This window comes from Oncorhynchus masou, chromosome 10, assembly GCF_036934945.1.
Source record: "Oncorhynchus masou masou isolate Uvic2021 chromosome 10, UVic_Omas_1.1, whole genome shotgun sequence".
In the NCBI taxonomy this organism is placed as follows: Eukaryota; Metazoa; Chordata; class Actinopteri; order Salmoniformes; family Salmonidae; genus Oncorhynchus; species Oncorhynchus masou.
In genome coordinates, this window is record NC_088221.1 from 32,835,133 (window position 1) to 32,852,882 (window position 17,750).

The window sequence follows — 17,750 nt, forward strand, 5'->3', positions numbered from 1 at the left end:
AAAAATAACATCTTATTTCATATTTTGATTGACTTAAATCATACAACTTTCCATAAAGTGCCAGAATCATGGTTTCAGGGGAGACCAGACTAAACAGTCACTGTCACGGAAACATCAGAATGTACCTGTTATGCAGTCCTGTGGATTCCCTGGCTTTACAGCAAGGACTTAGTCACTATACACCTTAGGAGGGGAACTGACCTGGCACTGAGACAAGCATCTCAAATGACACCCTATTCCCTACGAAGTGCACTACATTTATAAAAGTAGTGCACTATGTAGGGATTAGGGTACCATTTGGGACGTACCCCTAGACAAGCTGTATTGTTAGGGGAAGAGGCTATGCATACTCAGCTTTTCAATGAAGCACTGTGTGTCCAGTATGGGGAGGGAAAAGGAGTTTTAAAATGACTAATGTCCATGTTGAAGAATTTGCTGCTTTGTGGGTAAGTGGGTCTGAAGGTGTGTGGGGGGGGAGGTGTATGTGTATGTGTACATGTGCGTGCGTATGTTTCCATGACACAAACAATGAGGGGCTCACAAGTCTGATGTTTCTCATCTAACTTAGCAAGGTAGACACACACACACACCTCTGCGTCATGAATAATCAGATACTGTATTAGCCTGGCCGTAACAGAAATTAGCCTGGCAATTAAGTGTTTAAGGGGAAATGTGACCATGAATAAACATGTACAACAATCCCCCCTTAATGACGTGAACTGGAGAGTATTGACATCATGGGCACCACAGTCAATACCTGATATAATCCTATGAAGGTTGTTTTCCACACAAATATTCTTTGTTTCGGGATGCTGTAATTAATTTGTAAAGTAAACCTTCAATAGCTCAGTTTTGTCCACAGAGATAAGAAATAGAAAGTAAAAGCTTCAAGACAAAAGATTGTATTACAAAGAAAACACCAACATATTCTAGATGAACATTTATGCTAAATGCTACTTACTGTGGTAAGACCAGGTATGCAGAGACCTGCAGATTGGTTGAACAGTTGGCCAATGAACAGTACCGAGCAAACTCAGTCTGGAGAAGGAAGGTTACTGTTAGATGATGATGATGCCGTCACTGAAAATACAGCAATGTATCCTCTAATATACAGTAACTACCATACATGGATGTAAGTGGAGAACTCTACACTCTTAGAAAAAAGGGTTCCAAAGGGATTCTTCGGCTGTCCCCATAGGAGAACCCTTTTTGGTTCCAGGTAGAACCTTTTTGGGTTCCATATAACACACTGTAGAAAGGATTCTACAAGGAACCCAAAATGATTTAACCTGGAACCTTTTAGGTTCTATATAGCTAGTTTTTTTCTAAGAGTGTAGCATCGGTTCCCCGGACATAGATTAAGCCTAGTACCCGGACTAAAGAACCATTTCAATGCAGGGAAATTCCCATTGAGTATGATTTTTAATTCCAGGACTAAGCTAAATTTGTGTCTAAAAAATTGGTCCTATTCTCCGAACCATGCATCTATATGAGTGGATAGATGTAAGAGACTCACCTTATTGGCTACCAGGTTGCTGTGCCCCCCTCTCTGCTGCAGGATGGGTTTCAGGGCTGGGAATATTCTGAGTCCCCAGGTATGGACAGGGTGCTGTCTGAGGGCGTACGTCGCCTCAAAATGGATGGGCGTGAAGATATCCCGGACATCTTTCTAAAAAGAAAAGACATACAGAGAATGGAAGTTTTAATTTACTGTACATACAACCTTGGGTAGAGGGGAGCTTCTGGCTCGACTGTGCTAATTGACTGTTCTTGAGTAAGTTCTTGTGGGGGCCTGTCTGTGCTCTGGCACAATGTTACAGTGTCCTGTGCTCTCTGTCCCACTGAAAGAGCTGTAGATGTCCCACTGCAGATGTCCCAAGGAGCCTCTGCTCTCCTCTGCCACACCTGCCTTTAGCTCAAGGGACATTCTGAGATACCGTTTTTATTCAAGAAAAAATATATATATTTTTAGCTGTTGCTGCTAAATTGTTGCAAAATATTCTAAGTTACAATGTTATGAAACAGAAAGAGAACTGCTAAACATTTCTATGACTGAATTATTGAATACACTGTCAAATAAAGCATGGTATCTATAGAACAATATACTTGAATGGCTCTTATGTCCCACTCGCTCTTCTTTTATCAGTGAGCAGACATAGTAGCTAAAAAACAGTGTTTCATTAGCCATGCATGCACAGCTTGCTCCACTCTGTGAGGTTTAGTTTAACCACAAACTGAGTAACTGTATGGTGGTGTTCTCTCTCAATGTAAAACCACTCACAAGAGCCCATTCATTAACATACAGGATTTTGGCAACACAGCGCTGATCATACATACGGACTCATGTGTACTGTACAGTATGTGAGTGGCAAAATAAACCTAAAACACATCTAACCATTACATAAGAATGAGTCTATATCAAACCTTTAAGATGCATACAGTATGAGGGGGGTGTGTGAGAGTAAGACAGAAAAGCCCCTGAGACAGTATTTTTATTTAACTAGGCAAGTCAGTTACAAATCAGAACAAATTATTATTTACAATGACAACCTACCGGGGAACAGTGGGTTAACTGCCTTGTTCAGGGGCAGAATGACCCATTTTTACCTTGTCAGCTCGGGGATTCAATCCAGCAACCTTTCAGTCATAGTCACATTCTCCTACCATTCCCCTGTACTATCCTACTGTCACATCTGCTGTTTATAACATTCATTACTGACATGACCCATTCATTAGACTTTAAAAATACATCAAATGTAAAGTCACACAAACACTCACACACACACATTTTGATTTCCTCTGACAGATAATGACACTGGTTTATGGTCTCCAATAACTCCATCTCTAGCTATTAATAAGAAAAGGCCAGTATGGTTCAGCTCAAAGAGACTTGAGAGTCCTCCATTAATTAGTGAGTGGGTTTAAACATGAGCTAACTTAGATGGCCCTGATTAGAAGAGAGAATGAGGGAAGAGTCAGGAGGGGCCCCACCAAACACCTGGAACATTACACATACACGCACGCACACCGGGGCGGCATGGAGCCTGGCGGGTAGGAGCTGACTATGTAAAAATATGTTGTTCTCCCCTTGAACAAGGCAGTTAACCCACTCTTCGCTGGTCGCCAATGACGTGGATGACGATTAAGGCAGCCCCCTGCACCACTCTGATTCAGAGGGGTTGGGTTAAATGTGGAAGACACATTTCAGTTGAATGTATTCAGTTGTACAACTGACTAGGTATCCCCCTTTCCCTAATCCTGCACACACACTAAATCCTCCCTACTAAACCCAGTCCCTATTTTATTACCATTCAGATCACCATGTTCCCTCCCATGTAAAGTGATATGTCATTTAGAACTTCCCAATGTCACCATGCATACATCTTATCTTAGGGACTGCGGTTGAAAATTAGCCGGCTGGCTAAAACCGTCACTTTTACTGCAACGTCGATTAATGTGCACTGTCTCTGTAAAAATAAAAATAAACTCAAACTTATTAGCTCTTCTTTATCTGGCCTAGACTGAATGAGTCGCTGCTTGGTGACATATACAGTGCCTTCAAAAAGATTCACACACCTTGACTTTTTCCACATTTTGTTGTGATACAAAGTGGGGTTACAATAGATTTAATTGTCATTTTTTGTCAACAACTTACACAAAATACTCAGTAATGTCAAAGTGGAATAAAATAAATAAATAAAAATAAATAATAAAACAATAGTACAGCTATGGCCTATTTATTGCCTAACCTCCCATATCTTACCCCATATACACTTTTCTATTGTGTTATTGACTGTATGTTTGTTTATTCCATATGTAACTCTGTGTTGTTGTTTGTGTCGCACTGCTTTGCTTTATCTTGGCCAGGTCGCAGTTGTAAATGAGAACTTGTTCTCAACTAGCCTACCTGGTTAAATAAAGGTGAAATATTTATTTTTAATTTTTAAATAGCCCTATTTGGTAAAAGACCACGTTCATATTATGGCAAGAATATCTCAAATAAGCAAAGAGAAACAACAGTCCATCATTACTTCAAGACATGAAGGTCAGTTTAATATGTACAATTTTGGAACTTGGAAAGTTTCTTCAAGTGCAGTCGCAAAACCCTCAAGCGCTATGGTGAAACTGGCTCTCCTGAGGATCGCCACAGGAAAGGAAGACCCAGAATTACCTCTGCTGCAGAGGACAGGCAATTAGAGTAAATTGCACCTCAGAAATTGCAGTCCAAATAAACGCTTCACAGAGTTCAAGTAACAGACACATCTCAACACCAACTGTTCAGAGGAGACTGCATGAATCAGGCCTCCATGGTCGAATTGTTGCAAAGAAACCACTACTAACGGACACCAATAAGAAGAAGAGACTTGCTTGGGCTAAGAAACACAAGCAATAGACATTAGACTAGTGGAAATCTGTCCATTGGTCTGATGAGTCCAAATTTGAGATTTTTGGTACCAACCAGTGTCTTTGTGAGACGCAGAGTAGATGAATGGATGATCTCCGTATGTGTGGTTCCCACCATGAAACATGGAGGAGGCGTGATGGTGTGGGGGTGCTTTGCTGGTAACACTGTCAGTGATTTATTTGGAATTCAAGGCATTCTGCAGCGATATGCCATCCCATCTGGTTTGCGCTTAGTTGGACTATCATTTGTTTTTCAACAGGACAATGACCCAAAACACATCCAGGCTGTGTAAGGGCTATTTGACCAAGGAGAGTGATGGAGTGCTGCATCAGATGACCTGGCCTCCACAATCACCTGACCTCAACCCAATTGAGATGGTTTAGGATGAGTTGGACTGCAGAGTGAAGGAAAAGCAACCAACAAGTGCTTAACATGTGTGGGACTTTTGAAAAAGCATTCCTCGGCTGCGTGGTCCCATGGTGTTTATACTTGCATACTATTGTTTGTACAGATGAATGAGGTACCTTGAGGCATTTGGAAATTACTCCCAAGGATGAACCAGACGTGTGGAGGTCTACAATCTTTTTCAGGGGTCTTGGCTGATTTCTTTAGATTTTCCCATCATGTCAAGCGAAGAGGCACCGAGTTTGAAGGTAGGTCTTGAAATACAACCACAGGTACACCTCCAATCGGCCAATTGACATAATTTGAGTCAATCAGAAGCTTCTAAAGCCATGAAATATTTTTTCTGGAATTTTCCAAGCTGTTTAAAGGTATAGTCAACTTAGTGTATGTAAACTTCTGACCCACTGGAATTGTGATACAGTGAATTATAAGTGAAATAATCTGTCTGTAAAAAATTGTTGAAAAATGACTTGTGCCATGCACAAAGTAGATGTCCTAACCGACTTGCCAAAACTATAGTTTGTTACCAAGAAATCTGAGGAGTGGATGAAAAACGAGTTTTAATGGCTACAACCTAAGTGTATGTAAATTTCCAAATATTTCCCCTTAAAGCACTCAAGTGGAGTGTACGGCTTAAAGTGGTCCTATGGACAGATACTCCAATCTCCGCTGTGGAGCTTTGCAGCTCCACAGTCTGCTATAGGAGAGCAGACTTAACCAGGTTTTCCTCTAGGATTTTACCTGTGCTTAGCTATATTCCTTTTCTTTTTATCCTGATGTGTGTGTTGAATTTGCCACAAATAAAACACTTTTGTATTCAGGACAAAAATATATTTTTAAACAGAATGCATGTTTAGGTTAGTATTTTGGTGTAACTAGAATGTTGTAACTGACAGTTAGACTTACAGGTTATGTCGTTGTCTTTTGTTTGAATTGTTTACGTGTCCGCTGTGCGGGGGAAATGATAATACAAGCGGAACCACGTAGCTAATACTGTTGTAACGGGGATCCTTATTGTAGCAACACACTGTTGGAGGGAAGGCAATCCTGCGATGCGTTAGCTAAGTTTTCATGTCATCGGGTGTAGTTCATAAAGGTTGAAGAGTGTATGTTAGGATGAAGTGTGAATTCATGCCAGGAATAATACGTGTGAAGTTTGATTTCCTCCCTTCTGTAATAAGCAGCCAATGAGGTATTTCTTCCTTTATTCTATGTGTTTAATCTGAATCCGTTATAACGCAGGTTAAACTGTTATGCATGTAAGCACTTCAGAGTTATACCAAGCTAATAAGTCACTCGTAAGAGAAGGTTGTAAGAGTGTGCTTAACTGAATTTTTCATTTACTTTATAGTTCTCACAGAAGGTGATAATTCTGACTAAAACTACAGAATAAAGCCGCCAGTTAAAATCAAGGAACGGTTGTGCTCGTGGTTACTGAAGGGAGCTATAAATGTTGTCGATCCATCCTCAGTTGTCTCTTATCACAGCCATTAAACTCCATAATTGATTTAAAATCCCCATTGGCCTCATGGTGAAATCCCTGGCAACTCAGTTCGGAAGGTCTGTATCTTTGTAGTGTGTATTGATACACCATACAAAGTGTAATTAATAACTGCACCATAATCAAGGGGATATTCAACGTATTTTTTTACCAATCTACCAATCGATGTACTTTGATATGGTGCAATAGAAAACTTCCCTGGTCTTTGTGGTTGAATCTGTGCTTCAAATTCACTACTTGACTGCGGGACCTTACAGAGATAGGGTAGTCATTCAAAGACATTTCAGCTTTTCATTTTAAATTAATTTGTTAACATTTCTAAAAAGAAACTTCCACTTTGAATTTTTTTTAAATGTAACCGTTATTCATATAGGAAGTCCAATTGAGATCTGAAGACCTCTTTCCTAAGGAAGACCTGGAAACACCTATCAGTGGTTACAGCTGTTGACCTCTCGACCCCTAACCTTTGAACTCTAAACCCTGACATCTGACTCACCCTCATGAAGGCCTGGTGGGTGATGCAGGTCAGCTGGTCGTGTCTGGCCTTGACTTGCCCTGTCGTAACGTTGGACGTCCCGTTGCCGTGGAAATGGAAGCGGGAGGGGAAAGACTCCTTGTGGTGAGTGTCGGCTGTCAGGTTATACTGCAGTTCTATGTGAGAGAGGGGGAATTAAGGGAGGGAGAGAGGGAGGGAGGGAAGAAGGTAACGGTATTTAGTTTCAGAGAGCACCCAGAGTTCGTATAAACCAGGGCCACAGACATACATAGACCTAGAACCAACCTCATCCCAGCATCAACCTTGGCCCCAGCCTCAACCCCAGTCCCAGACTCAACCCCAGTCCCAGTCCCAGACTCAACCCTAGCCCCAGCCCCAGACTCAACCCCAGCCCCAGACTCAACCCCAGTACCAGACTCAACCCCAGTCCCAGACTCAACCCCAGCCCCAGTCCCAGACTCAACCCCAGTCCCAGACTCAACCCCAGCCCCAGACTCAACCCCAGTCCCAGACTCAACCCCAGCCCCAGACTCAACCCCAGTCCCAGACTCAACCCCAGTCCCAGACTCAACCCAAGCCTCAGTCCCAGACTCAACCCCAGTCCCAGACTCAACCCCAGTCCCAGACTCAACCCCAGCCCCAGACTCAACCCCAGCCCCAGACTCAACCCCAGTCCCAGACTCAACCCCAGCCCCAGTCCCAGACTCAACCCCAGCCCCAGTCCCAGACTCAACCCCAGTCCCAGACTCAACAGCCCAGCCACCCCAGTCCCAGACAGTCCCAGACTCAACCCCAGCCACAGTCCCAGACTCAACCCCAGCCCCAGACTCAACCCCAGTCCCAGACTCAACCCCAGCCCCAGTCCCAGACTCAACCCCAGTCCCAGACTCAACCCCAGCCCCAGACTCAAGCCCCAGTCCCACTCAACCCCAGCCCCAGTCCCAGACTCAACCCCAGTCCCAGACCAGTCCCAGACTCAACCCCAGTCCCAGACTCAACCCCAGTCCCAGACTCAACCCCAGCCCCAGTCCCAGACTCAACCCCAGCCCCAGTCCCAGACTCAACCCCAGTCCCAGACTCAACCCCAGTCCCAGACTCAACCCCAGCCCCAGACTCAACCCCAGTCCCAGACTCAACCCCAGCCCCAGTCCCAGACTCAACCCCAGTCCCAGACTCAACCCCAGCCACAGCCACAGTCCCAGACTCAACCCCAGTCCCAGACTCAACCCCAGTCCCAGACTCAACCCCAGCCCCAGTCCCAGACTCAACCCCAGTCCCAGACTCAACCCCAGCCCCAGACTCAACCCCAGTCCCAGACTCAACCCCAGCCCCAGTCCCAGACTCAACCCCAGTCCCAGACTCAACCCCAGTCCCAGACTCAACCCCAGCCACAGCCACAGTCCCAGACTCAACCCCAGCCCCAGACTCAACCCCAGTCCCAGACTCAACCCCAGCCCCAGTCCCAGACTCAACCCCAGTCCCAGTCCCAGACTCAACCCCAGTCCCAGACTCAACCCCAGACTCAACCCCAGCCCCAGTCCCAGACTCAACCCCAGCCCCAGTCCCAGACTCAACCCCAGTCCCAGACTCAACCCCAGTCCCCCAGACTCAACCCCAGCCCCAGTCCCAGACTCACCCCAGCCCCAGTCCCAGACTCAACCCCAGACTCCCCAGTCCCAGACTCAACCCCAGTCCCAGACTCAACCCCAGCCCCAGTCCCAGACTCAACAGTCCCAGACTCAACAGTCCCAGTCCCAGACTCAACCCCAGTCCCAGACTCAACCCCAGCCCCAGTCCCAGACTCAACCCCAGCCCCAGACTCAACCCCAGTCCCAGACTCAACCCCAGCCCAGCCACAGTCCCAGACTCAACCCCAGCTCCAGTCCCAGACTCAACCCCAGCCCCAGACTCAACCCCAGTCCCAGACTCAACCCCAGTCCCAGACTCAACCCCAGCCCCAGACTCAACCCCAGCCCCAGTCCCAGACTCAACCCCAGTCCCAGACTCAACCCCAGTCCCAGACTCAACCCCAGTCCCAGTCCCAGACTCAACCCCAGTCCCAGACTCAACCCCAGTCCCAGCCACAGCCCCAGTCCCAGACTCAACCCCAGTCCCAGACTCAACCCCAGTCCCAGACTCAACCCCAACCCCAGTCCCAGACTCAACCCCAGTCCCAGACTCAACCCCAGTCCCAGACTCAACCCCAGTCCCAGTCCCAGACTCAACCCCAGTCCCAGACTCAACCTCAGCCCCAGCCCCAGACTCAACCCCAGTCCCAGACTCAACCCCAGTCCCAGACTCAACCCCAGTCCCAGACTCAACCCCAGTCCCAGACTCAACCCCAGCCACAGCCCCAGTCCCAGCCACAGCCCCAGTCCCAGACTCAACCCCAGTCCCAGACTCAACCCCAGTCCCAGACTCAACCCCAGCCCCAGACTCAACCCCAGTCCCAGACTCAACCCCAGCCCCAGTCCCAGACTCAACCCCAGTCCCAGACTCAACCCCAGTCCCAGACTCAACCCCAGCCCCAGTCCCAGACTCAACCCCAGTCCCAGACTCAACCCCAGTCCCAGACAACCCCAGTCCCAGACTCAACCCCAGTCCCAGTCCCAGACTCAACCCCAACCCCAGTCCCAGACTCAACCCCAGTCCCAGACTCAACCCCAGTCCCAGTCCCAGACTCAACCCCAACCCCAGTCCCAGACTCAACCCCAGTCCCAGACTCCACCCCAGTCCCAGACTCAACCCCAGCCACAGTCCCAGACTCAACCCGAACCCCAGTCCCAGACTCAACCCCAGCCCCAGCCTCAACCCCAGTCCCAGCCCCAGACTCAACCCCACCGCAACCCCAGTTTATCTATCAGGACAGGGCTGTGCCAGAGCCTTCTTGCTGTAACGGACACTTTCACGAAAGGAATGCTCCGCATTAACATACTGGACCAACTGCCCCAGGCCTCAGGGACTAGTGATAATATGGAGAGACTGACAGAGATAAGGAAACAGAAAAGGGTTGTCTGGGACACAACAGTGTTTTCTGTCAACCAGTCCAGGGCAGAGGTTTTCATCACTATTTCCTAAGAGACACAGGAGACTAGACATTGTACATTATACCATTTTACACATACAAACTAGTAGCATAATTATGCTCGCAGTACTATAGCACGGGTGTGAAATGAGTTTTTGGTCACTGTTAAGTACACACACCAGAACCAAAACTGCCGTTTGTTTGTTAGTGCCACTGCTGTGTATATAACCTTCACTGACGTAACGATTAACACAGTGCAAATAGACAGGTTGTTTTCGCAGTGCAGGGCGAAGCGGGAGCCAGGGGCACCGAGAGGGTCTGCTCACCTATGAGTCCGTTGTAGCGTCGAGCGCGGACCCTAAAGCAGACTGTCACGTTGATGCAGACAGCAAGAAGACCGTTGTCAGAACACAGCGCTACAGAGCGGTTCACACTGACAGGCAGGGGCATGGAGGCCTCAACCACTACCACCGGACGTGTCCTGTTGGAGGGCAACGACAACATATCAACATAAATAACAACACATAAACACAGTAACCAAATCAAATGTTATTGGTCACATACGCGTGTTTAGCAGATGGTATTGCGGGTGTAGTGAAATGCACATGGACATCTACAACATGGTGGCTCTATGGGCCAGGAGGCCAAAAAACACAGAAGGCCTAAAATATGGTAGAAATATGGACCAGAACAGGTGCGAATTTGGTCCAAATCAATACATCTAAACCAGTTAAAGTGAAAAGCTTACCCCTATGAGTGAAAGTTGACCCTTTAACACGTAACAATGCAGGAATTCCTGCTAATAGGTCAGTTATCTTGTGGATGTGTTTGACATTTCTCCATGATCATGGTCTTACCTCAGAACCACAGCGGAGTCCGAGAGGAAGGCCCCTACCGCAACGTCTGTGGGTTACAGATGAAGATATTTTGAACACAAAATTTCCTCCATACTCTATTTGTAAACCTGTCCTTCCTGCAAGAGAAATTACCCAATTTCACCTGGTTAATATTACTTGCTAAACTGGATTAGTAGTTATAACTAGTGATTATGATTGACTGTTTTTTATAAGATAGGTTTAATGCTGTCTAGCAATTGACCTTGGCTTCTACTGCATTCGCGTAACAGGCAGATTACTCGTGGAGTGCAATGGTTAGAGCGTTGGACTAGTTAACTGTGCGGTTGCAAGATTGGAACTCCTGAGCTGACAAGGTGAAAATCTGTCGTTCTGCCCCTGAACAAGGCAGTTAACCCACAGTTCCTAGGCAGTCATTGAAAATAAGAATGTGTTCATAACTGACTTGCCGAGTTAAATAAAAGGTATACAAAAAAAATGTTTAAAAAAATAATCATCGGAAATCGGCGCCCAAAAATACCAATTTCCAATTGTTATGAAAACTTGAAATCGGCCCTAATTAATCGGCCTCGACCTCTACTGCAGACATCAGTCTCATTTGTCATTCATTCAGTCATTTATTTATTCAGTCCACGTCAGCCTGCAAATGTATGCACCCTGTTGACTACAGTAGTTACTAAGCATTCCAATCACTTTAAAGGGCTTTTCATAGGTAGGATATCTCAGTATAATCTGTAACAGTGCAATAATAAACTGGAAATCTTGTTTGGAGCATTTGCTATGTTTATTTGCCCGATTAATGCAACTCTGATCCCAGAACAGTATACTGTAACAATGATCAGTATGTGCTCCCTAACACTAATCCAAACATCTCAACTCAACATCTCAACAGACCTTTTCAACAATTCCTGTTCCATCTTACAAGACATCAACTGTACTCAGCTGACGTGATTTGTTTTTAGACAAGTATGTAATTCTTACCCTTATGAATAAATCTATAGAAACAACTACTAACACATATAGCACCAAATCATTTTTAAAAATGTTGGAGACAGACAGTACACAGTACACTTTAACAATGTACTAGTTGAGAGGATGGCCAAACTAAAGAGTTGACTAACAGATAAGTCTAAGACCCTCTGTCAGTGAGTCTACAGAATATCCTGTTTAGTTTATTGAGTGAGACTTGTGGAAGATGAGAACATGAGAAGCAGCGAGGGAGTAGAAAACTATGTGACCACCTAGTGATCGAAATTCCCACTGCCCAGTTTTCCCTGGGTAGCAACACATTTAAGCACGCTCGCATGCATACACACACACGTATTTCCCCATCCTCTGTCCTCAGTTCCGTTTCCACCACTGACATATTTTGTGTTTTGACAACCTTACTAATTTAAGACACAGTGTGTGTGACATCATAGCAGGACATTACAGTGTGTTCTGTTCTAGTCAGCAGTAGAGAAACAGAGACAGACTCCCTCATTGTGCTGGAGGGAAGTACTCTACACAACAGTGACAGTCAGGAAAGGGAGCACTACCTTGGTAACCGTTTCCGTCAACATCGATGCCTCCGGAAACAGACTGGCCGAACATCTTTAACTCATTACCCAGAAGAGACCCGGTGATCCTCTGATGAAACAAGAACAGCTTGATTAGTCATACAGCTAACAATCCTCTGTACTGTACACACTTTATACATTACTGTTCACATACGCACTATACACATACACATGGATTTTGTGTTGTAGTTATGTGGTAGTAGAGTAGTGGCCTGAGGGCCCACACTTAATGTGGGGTGAAAAATGTTGTGAAAGGTAATGTCATGTTTTTTTAAAAATTGAATAGAACTGCCTTAATTTTTCTGGACCCCAGGAAGCATATCTGCTCTCCCCCCTAATAGCATAGCTGCTCTCCCCCCTAATAGCATAGCTGCTCTCCCCCTAATAGCATAGCTGCTCTCCCCCCTAATAGCATAGCTGCTCTCCCCTAATAGCATAGCTGCTCTCCCCCTAATAGCATAGCTGCTCTCCCCCCTAATAGCATAGCTGCTCTCCCCCTAATAGCATAGCTGCTCTCCCCCCTAATAGCATAGCTGCTCTCCCCCCTAATAGCATAGCTGCTCTCCCCCATAATAGCATAGCTGCTCTCCCCTAATAGCATAGCTGCTCTCCCCCTAATAGCATAGCTGCTCTCCCCCTAATAGCATAGCTGCTCTCCCCTAATAGCATAATAGCATAGCTGCTCTCCCCCCTAATAGCATAGCTGCTCTCCCCCCTAATAGCATAGCTGCTCTCCCCCCTAGCTGCTCTCCCCCCTAATAGCATAGCTGCTCTCCCCCTAATAGCATAGCTGCTCTCCCCCTAATAGCATAGCTGCTCTCCCCCCTAATAGCATAGCTGCTCTCCCCCTAATAGCATAGCCTCCCCCTAATAGCATAGCTGCTCTCCCCCTAATAGCATAGCTGCTCTCCCCCTAATAGCATAGCTGCTCTCCCCCTAATAGCATAGCTGCTCTCCCCCTAATAGCATAGCTGCTCTCCCCCCTAATAGCATAGCTGCTCTCCCCCCTAATAGCATAGCTGCTCTCCCCCTAATAGCATAGCTGCTCTCCCCCTAATAGCATAGCTGCTCTCCCCCTAATAGCATAGCTGCTCTCCCCCCTAATAGCATAGCTGCTCTCCCCCCTAATAGCATAGCTGCTCTCCCCCTAATAGCATAGCTGCTCTCCCCCTAATAGCATAGCTGCTCTCCCCTAATAGCATAGCTGCATAGCTGCTCCCCCTAATAGCATAGCTGCTCTCCCCTAATAGCATAGCTGCTCTCCCCCCTAATAGCATAGCTGCTCTCCCCCATAGCTGCTCTCCCCCTAATAGCATAGCTGCTCTCCCCCCTAATAGCATAGCTGCTCCCCCTAATAGCATAGCTGCTCTCCCCTAATAGCATAGCTGCTCTCCCCCTAATAGCATAGCTGCTCTCCCCCTAATAGCATAGCTGCTAATAGCATAGCTGCTCTCCCCCTAATAGCATAGCTGCTAATAGCATAGCTGCCCCCCTAATAGCATAGCTGCTAGCTCTCCCCCTAATAGCATAGCTAATAGCATAGCTGCTCTCCCCCTCCCCCTAATAGCATAGCTGCTCTCCCCCCTAATAGCATAGCTGCTCTCCCCCTAATAGCATAGCTGCTCTCCCCTAATAGCATAGCTGCTCTCCCCCTAATAGCATAGCTGCTCTCCCCCTAATAGCATAGCTGCTCTCCCCCTAATAGCAATAGCTAGCTCTCTCCCCCTAATAGCATAGCTGCTCTCCCCCTAATAGCATAGCTGCTCTCCCCCTAATAGCATAGCTGCTAATAGCATAGCTCCCCCTAATAGCATAGCTGCTCTCCCCCTAATAGCATAGCTGCTCTCCCCCTAATAGCATAGCTGCTCTCCCCCCCTAATAGCATAGCTGCTCTCCCCTAATAGCATAGCTGCTCTCCCCCTAATAGCATAGCTGCTAATAGCATAGCTCTCCCCCTAATAGCATAGCTGCTCTCCCTAATAGCATAGCTGCTCTCCCCCTAATAGCATAGCTGCTCTCCCCCTAATATAGCTGCTCTCCCCCTAATAGCATAGCTGCTCTCCCCTAATAGCATAGCTGCTCTCCCCCTAATAATAGCATAGCATAGCTGCTCTCCCCTAATAGCATAGCTGCTCTCCCCTAATAGCATCCCCCTAATAGCATAGCTGCTCTCCCCCTAATAGCATAGCTGCTCTCCCCCCTAATAGCATAGCTGCTCTCCCCCTAATAGCATAGCTGCTCTCCCCCTAATAGCATAGCTGCTCTCCCCCCTAATAGCATAGCTGCTCTAGCATAGCCCCCTAGCTGCTCTCCCCCTAATATAGCATAGCTGCTCTCCCCCTAATAGCATAGCTGCTCTCCCCCTAATAGCATAGCTGCTCTCCCCCTAATAGCCCCCTAATAGCATAGCTGCTCTCCCCCTAATAGCATAGCTGCTCTCCCCCCTAATAGCATAGCTGCTCTCCCCCCTAATACAAGGAGCTTTGAGATGCAAGCAATGTAATCTCTCTATATTTGGATACACAGTAACTGCATTTTCTCCAATGGGTTGTACTCCACATTGACAGAAATATATTTACATACAGTATGCAGTATAAATTGAGTTATCTTCATGGTATGTCTCACATGCTCAGACAGAGAAAAGAAGGGGACCAAGCGGTTTTAGGAAATTGCAGCAATTCAGAGTCAGGAACTCTCTTCTGACTGTCTGGGAGCACAGAAAAAAACAAAGGAACATTTGTCACAGCAGGATGGGGGAGAGCATTGGTCAGGGGGAGGAAGACCCTGACCCCCCTTTTTCCGTCACTCCCTCCTTCCTTCCCTTTTCCACCCTCTCTTCTTTCCCTTCTTTCTCTCCTCCGTTTAATCTTCTGGCCCTAATAATTACTCGGAGAAGGGAGAACCTGACCCCCTCCTTCCCTCCCTTCAATCCCTGGAAGCCCTACTCCCTCCCTCCCTAATTTTTCCTTACTTCTTCCCTCCCAGTAATCTCCTGTCCCTGAAGCCTGCAGACAAACAGCAGCTGTGACATAGCCGTAGATGTGTACATACTTGAGAGTAGGTCTGAGAGATCCCTGTCTTCCTCCCATTGTAGATATATATAGCCCCACGCAGCTCTTCCTCCTGCGGAGCCCCCACCGCCACATCTGGAACATATTTACAGTCAGTCAGTCAGGGGTTAACTTAGGATGCATCTCAAATGGAACCCTATTCCCTAGTAGTGCACTATATATTATTTTTTGGACGCACACATGAGTTAACTTACAGGTTTACAGGGACATAATGCATAATGACCTAAACACCAGACAGACCCCCACCACATGCGTGTGTGTGTGTGTGTGTGTGTGTGTGTGTGTGTGTGTGTGTGTGTGTGTGTGTGTGTGTGTGTGTGTGTGTGTGTGTGTGTGTGTGTGTGTGTGTGTGTGTGTGTGTGTGTGTGTGTGTGTGGTAAGAACTTAGGCTGGTGTAAGTGGCAGTTGGAAGTACGTTGAGGCCCTCTGATCAGCTTTGGGGATGTAGTCAGCTGGTTGGTGAGTGGTGATGCTCAGCATGGAGCGTGACTGTTATATGGTGTATGTCACTTACTCTAGTCTAGTTCCTCCTGAGAAAGATTGCTAATCTGTTTAACTAAAATGTGGGGAGATTTGCTTGCGCAACAATAAGCACCCAATACTTAAAACAGCACCGACTCAGAATATCACATCATTAACATATACATTGTTATGCATCTTTGCTAAAAATAATGATTAAAACTCACCAGGAAAGCCATCGTCATCAATATCTCCCAGATCTGTTATGGTCTCCCCAAATCTTGCCGCATACGATTTGCTTCCAGCCAACTGAAACTCTGCTTCCTTCATATTAGCCTGAAAGATAAATGTTTTCACAGTCTTAAGAATCATTCTCTCCTCTTCCCAGGGTAATTGCTTGTAGAAGAAAAAATAAGTCATTTGCTGATGTAGATATATGGGGGAAGTAGCTAGCTAAGCTTCATGATTGTGTAATTGCAGTTATTTAGTCACTTGGTTGGTAATGAAGTTAGTCATGTCATTCAGAGTTGCCTGGTCCTTAGTGGAACACAGTAAATGTAGCAGGTTTAGTGTTCCGTAATACAAACTCATCAGTCAAAGAAACCCTCAAGTCCTGCTATCATTATGCTGGGTTGTTTTAGATCATCTGCCAGTGCAATATAGTATCTCCAGCCTCTTCTTGAATAGGAAATGACCATGAAAGGAAAATATTGTCACGCCCTGGTCGAAGTTTATTGTGTTTGTCTTTATTTATTTGGTCAGGCCAGGGTGTGACATGGGTTTATTGTGATTGGGAACCATATTTAGGCAGCCATATTCTTTGAGTATTTCGTGGGTGATTGTTCCTGTCTCTGTGTTTGCTGTCACCAGATAGGCTGTATAGGTTTCCACGTTTCGTTTTTGTATTGTTAGTTATTTCATGTTGAGTTCCCTTTCATTAAAGAACATGAATAACCACCACGCTGCATTTTGGTCCGCTTCTCCTTCGACAGACGAGAACCGTTACAAATATATTTACTTCATGACCATATACTTTTCTATAGAGGTATCTGATTGTTCTGAAAGCTGCATAGGTAGTCTAGATGTTACTAGCCAATTATAAGAGCAACTTAATGTAAAGTGATACCATCATTGGTATTGAAAAGTGTTTGTTATAACAGTGCACACCAACAGTATTCTATGAGATGCTTAACTATCATATTATAGTAACTACAGAGTTAAGTTGTGATGGTAAGAGTATGTGTGATATGTGATGTGAGAAAGTGCCTGTTGGTTTGGTTCTGTTTTAACAAGTATCTGAGATGGCCCAGCTGTTCATGAGGGTGTATTTTGAATATCACACATACGTGTTTATGGAGACACAACACACTATAGAGCAGCCTCCAATTAGCATCAGTTAGCACAGTGTAGCAAAGTCAGAACAAGTTTACAGGCTGAAACCTTTTGTTAACATTCAATCTATTAACTGAATTTAAGGCAATTTTCTGGGACAGTGTTCCATATAACAGCCATGCACAGTTTAAAGTAAACATTTCAATAGGTAATTGGCCATCAAATTACTTTAGAACCAATGCAATTTGCAAAACATAACTGCACACTAATGTTTTCATGATATGGTTGAAAGAAAGGTTGTCTCGCTGTCACGTTCTGACCTTAGTTATTTTGTTATGTCTTTGTTTTAGTATGGTCAGGGAGTGAGTTGGGTGGGTTGTCTATGTTAGTTTTTCTATGATTTCTGTGTTTGGTCTGGTATGGTTCTCAATCAGAGGCAGCTGTCAATCGTTGTCCCTGATTGAGAACCATATTTAGGGAGCCTGTTTTCTATTGTGTTTCGTGGGTGATTGTTTTCTGTTGTGTGTCTGCACCAGCCAGAACAGTTTTCGGTCGTTTCTCTGTGGTATTTTTGTTATTTCCGTGTTCATTTTAATAAATATGGACACATACCACGCTGCACTTTGGTCCTCACCTTCTTCCA

General features: G+C 45.8%; 1 protein-coding gene across 1 annotated transcript in view; it reads right to left on the bottom strand.

Moving 5' to 3' along the window:
• LOC135547551 (integrin alpha-4-like) overlaps positions 1-17,750 on the bottom strand; it is a 40,265-nt gene that overhangs the window by 11,896 nt on the left and 10,619 nt on the right. Inside the window, exons 10-17 of the mRNA XM_064976654.1 lie at positions 16,003-16,111; positions 15,297-15,391; positions 12,225-12,315; positions 10,690-10,735; positions 10,159-10,313; positions 6,808-6,962; positions 1,517-1,669; positions 962-1,038 (exon numbers count right to left, since the gene is read on the bottom strand). Of these exons, the coding sequence (XP_064832726.1) occupies positions 962-1,038; positions 1,517-1,669; positions 6,808-6,962; positions 10,159-10,313; positions 10,690-10,735; positions 12,225-12,315; positions 15,297-15,391; positions 16,003-16,111 (881 nt within the window). The remainder of the gene's footprint in view (positions 1-961; positions 1,039-1,516; positions 1,670-6,807; positions 6,963-10,158; positions 10,314-10,689; positions 10,736-12,224; positions 12,316-15,296; positions 15,392-16,002; positions 16,112-17,750) is intronic.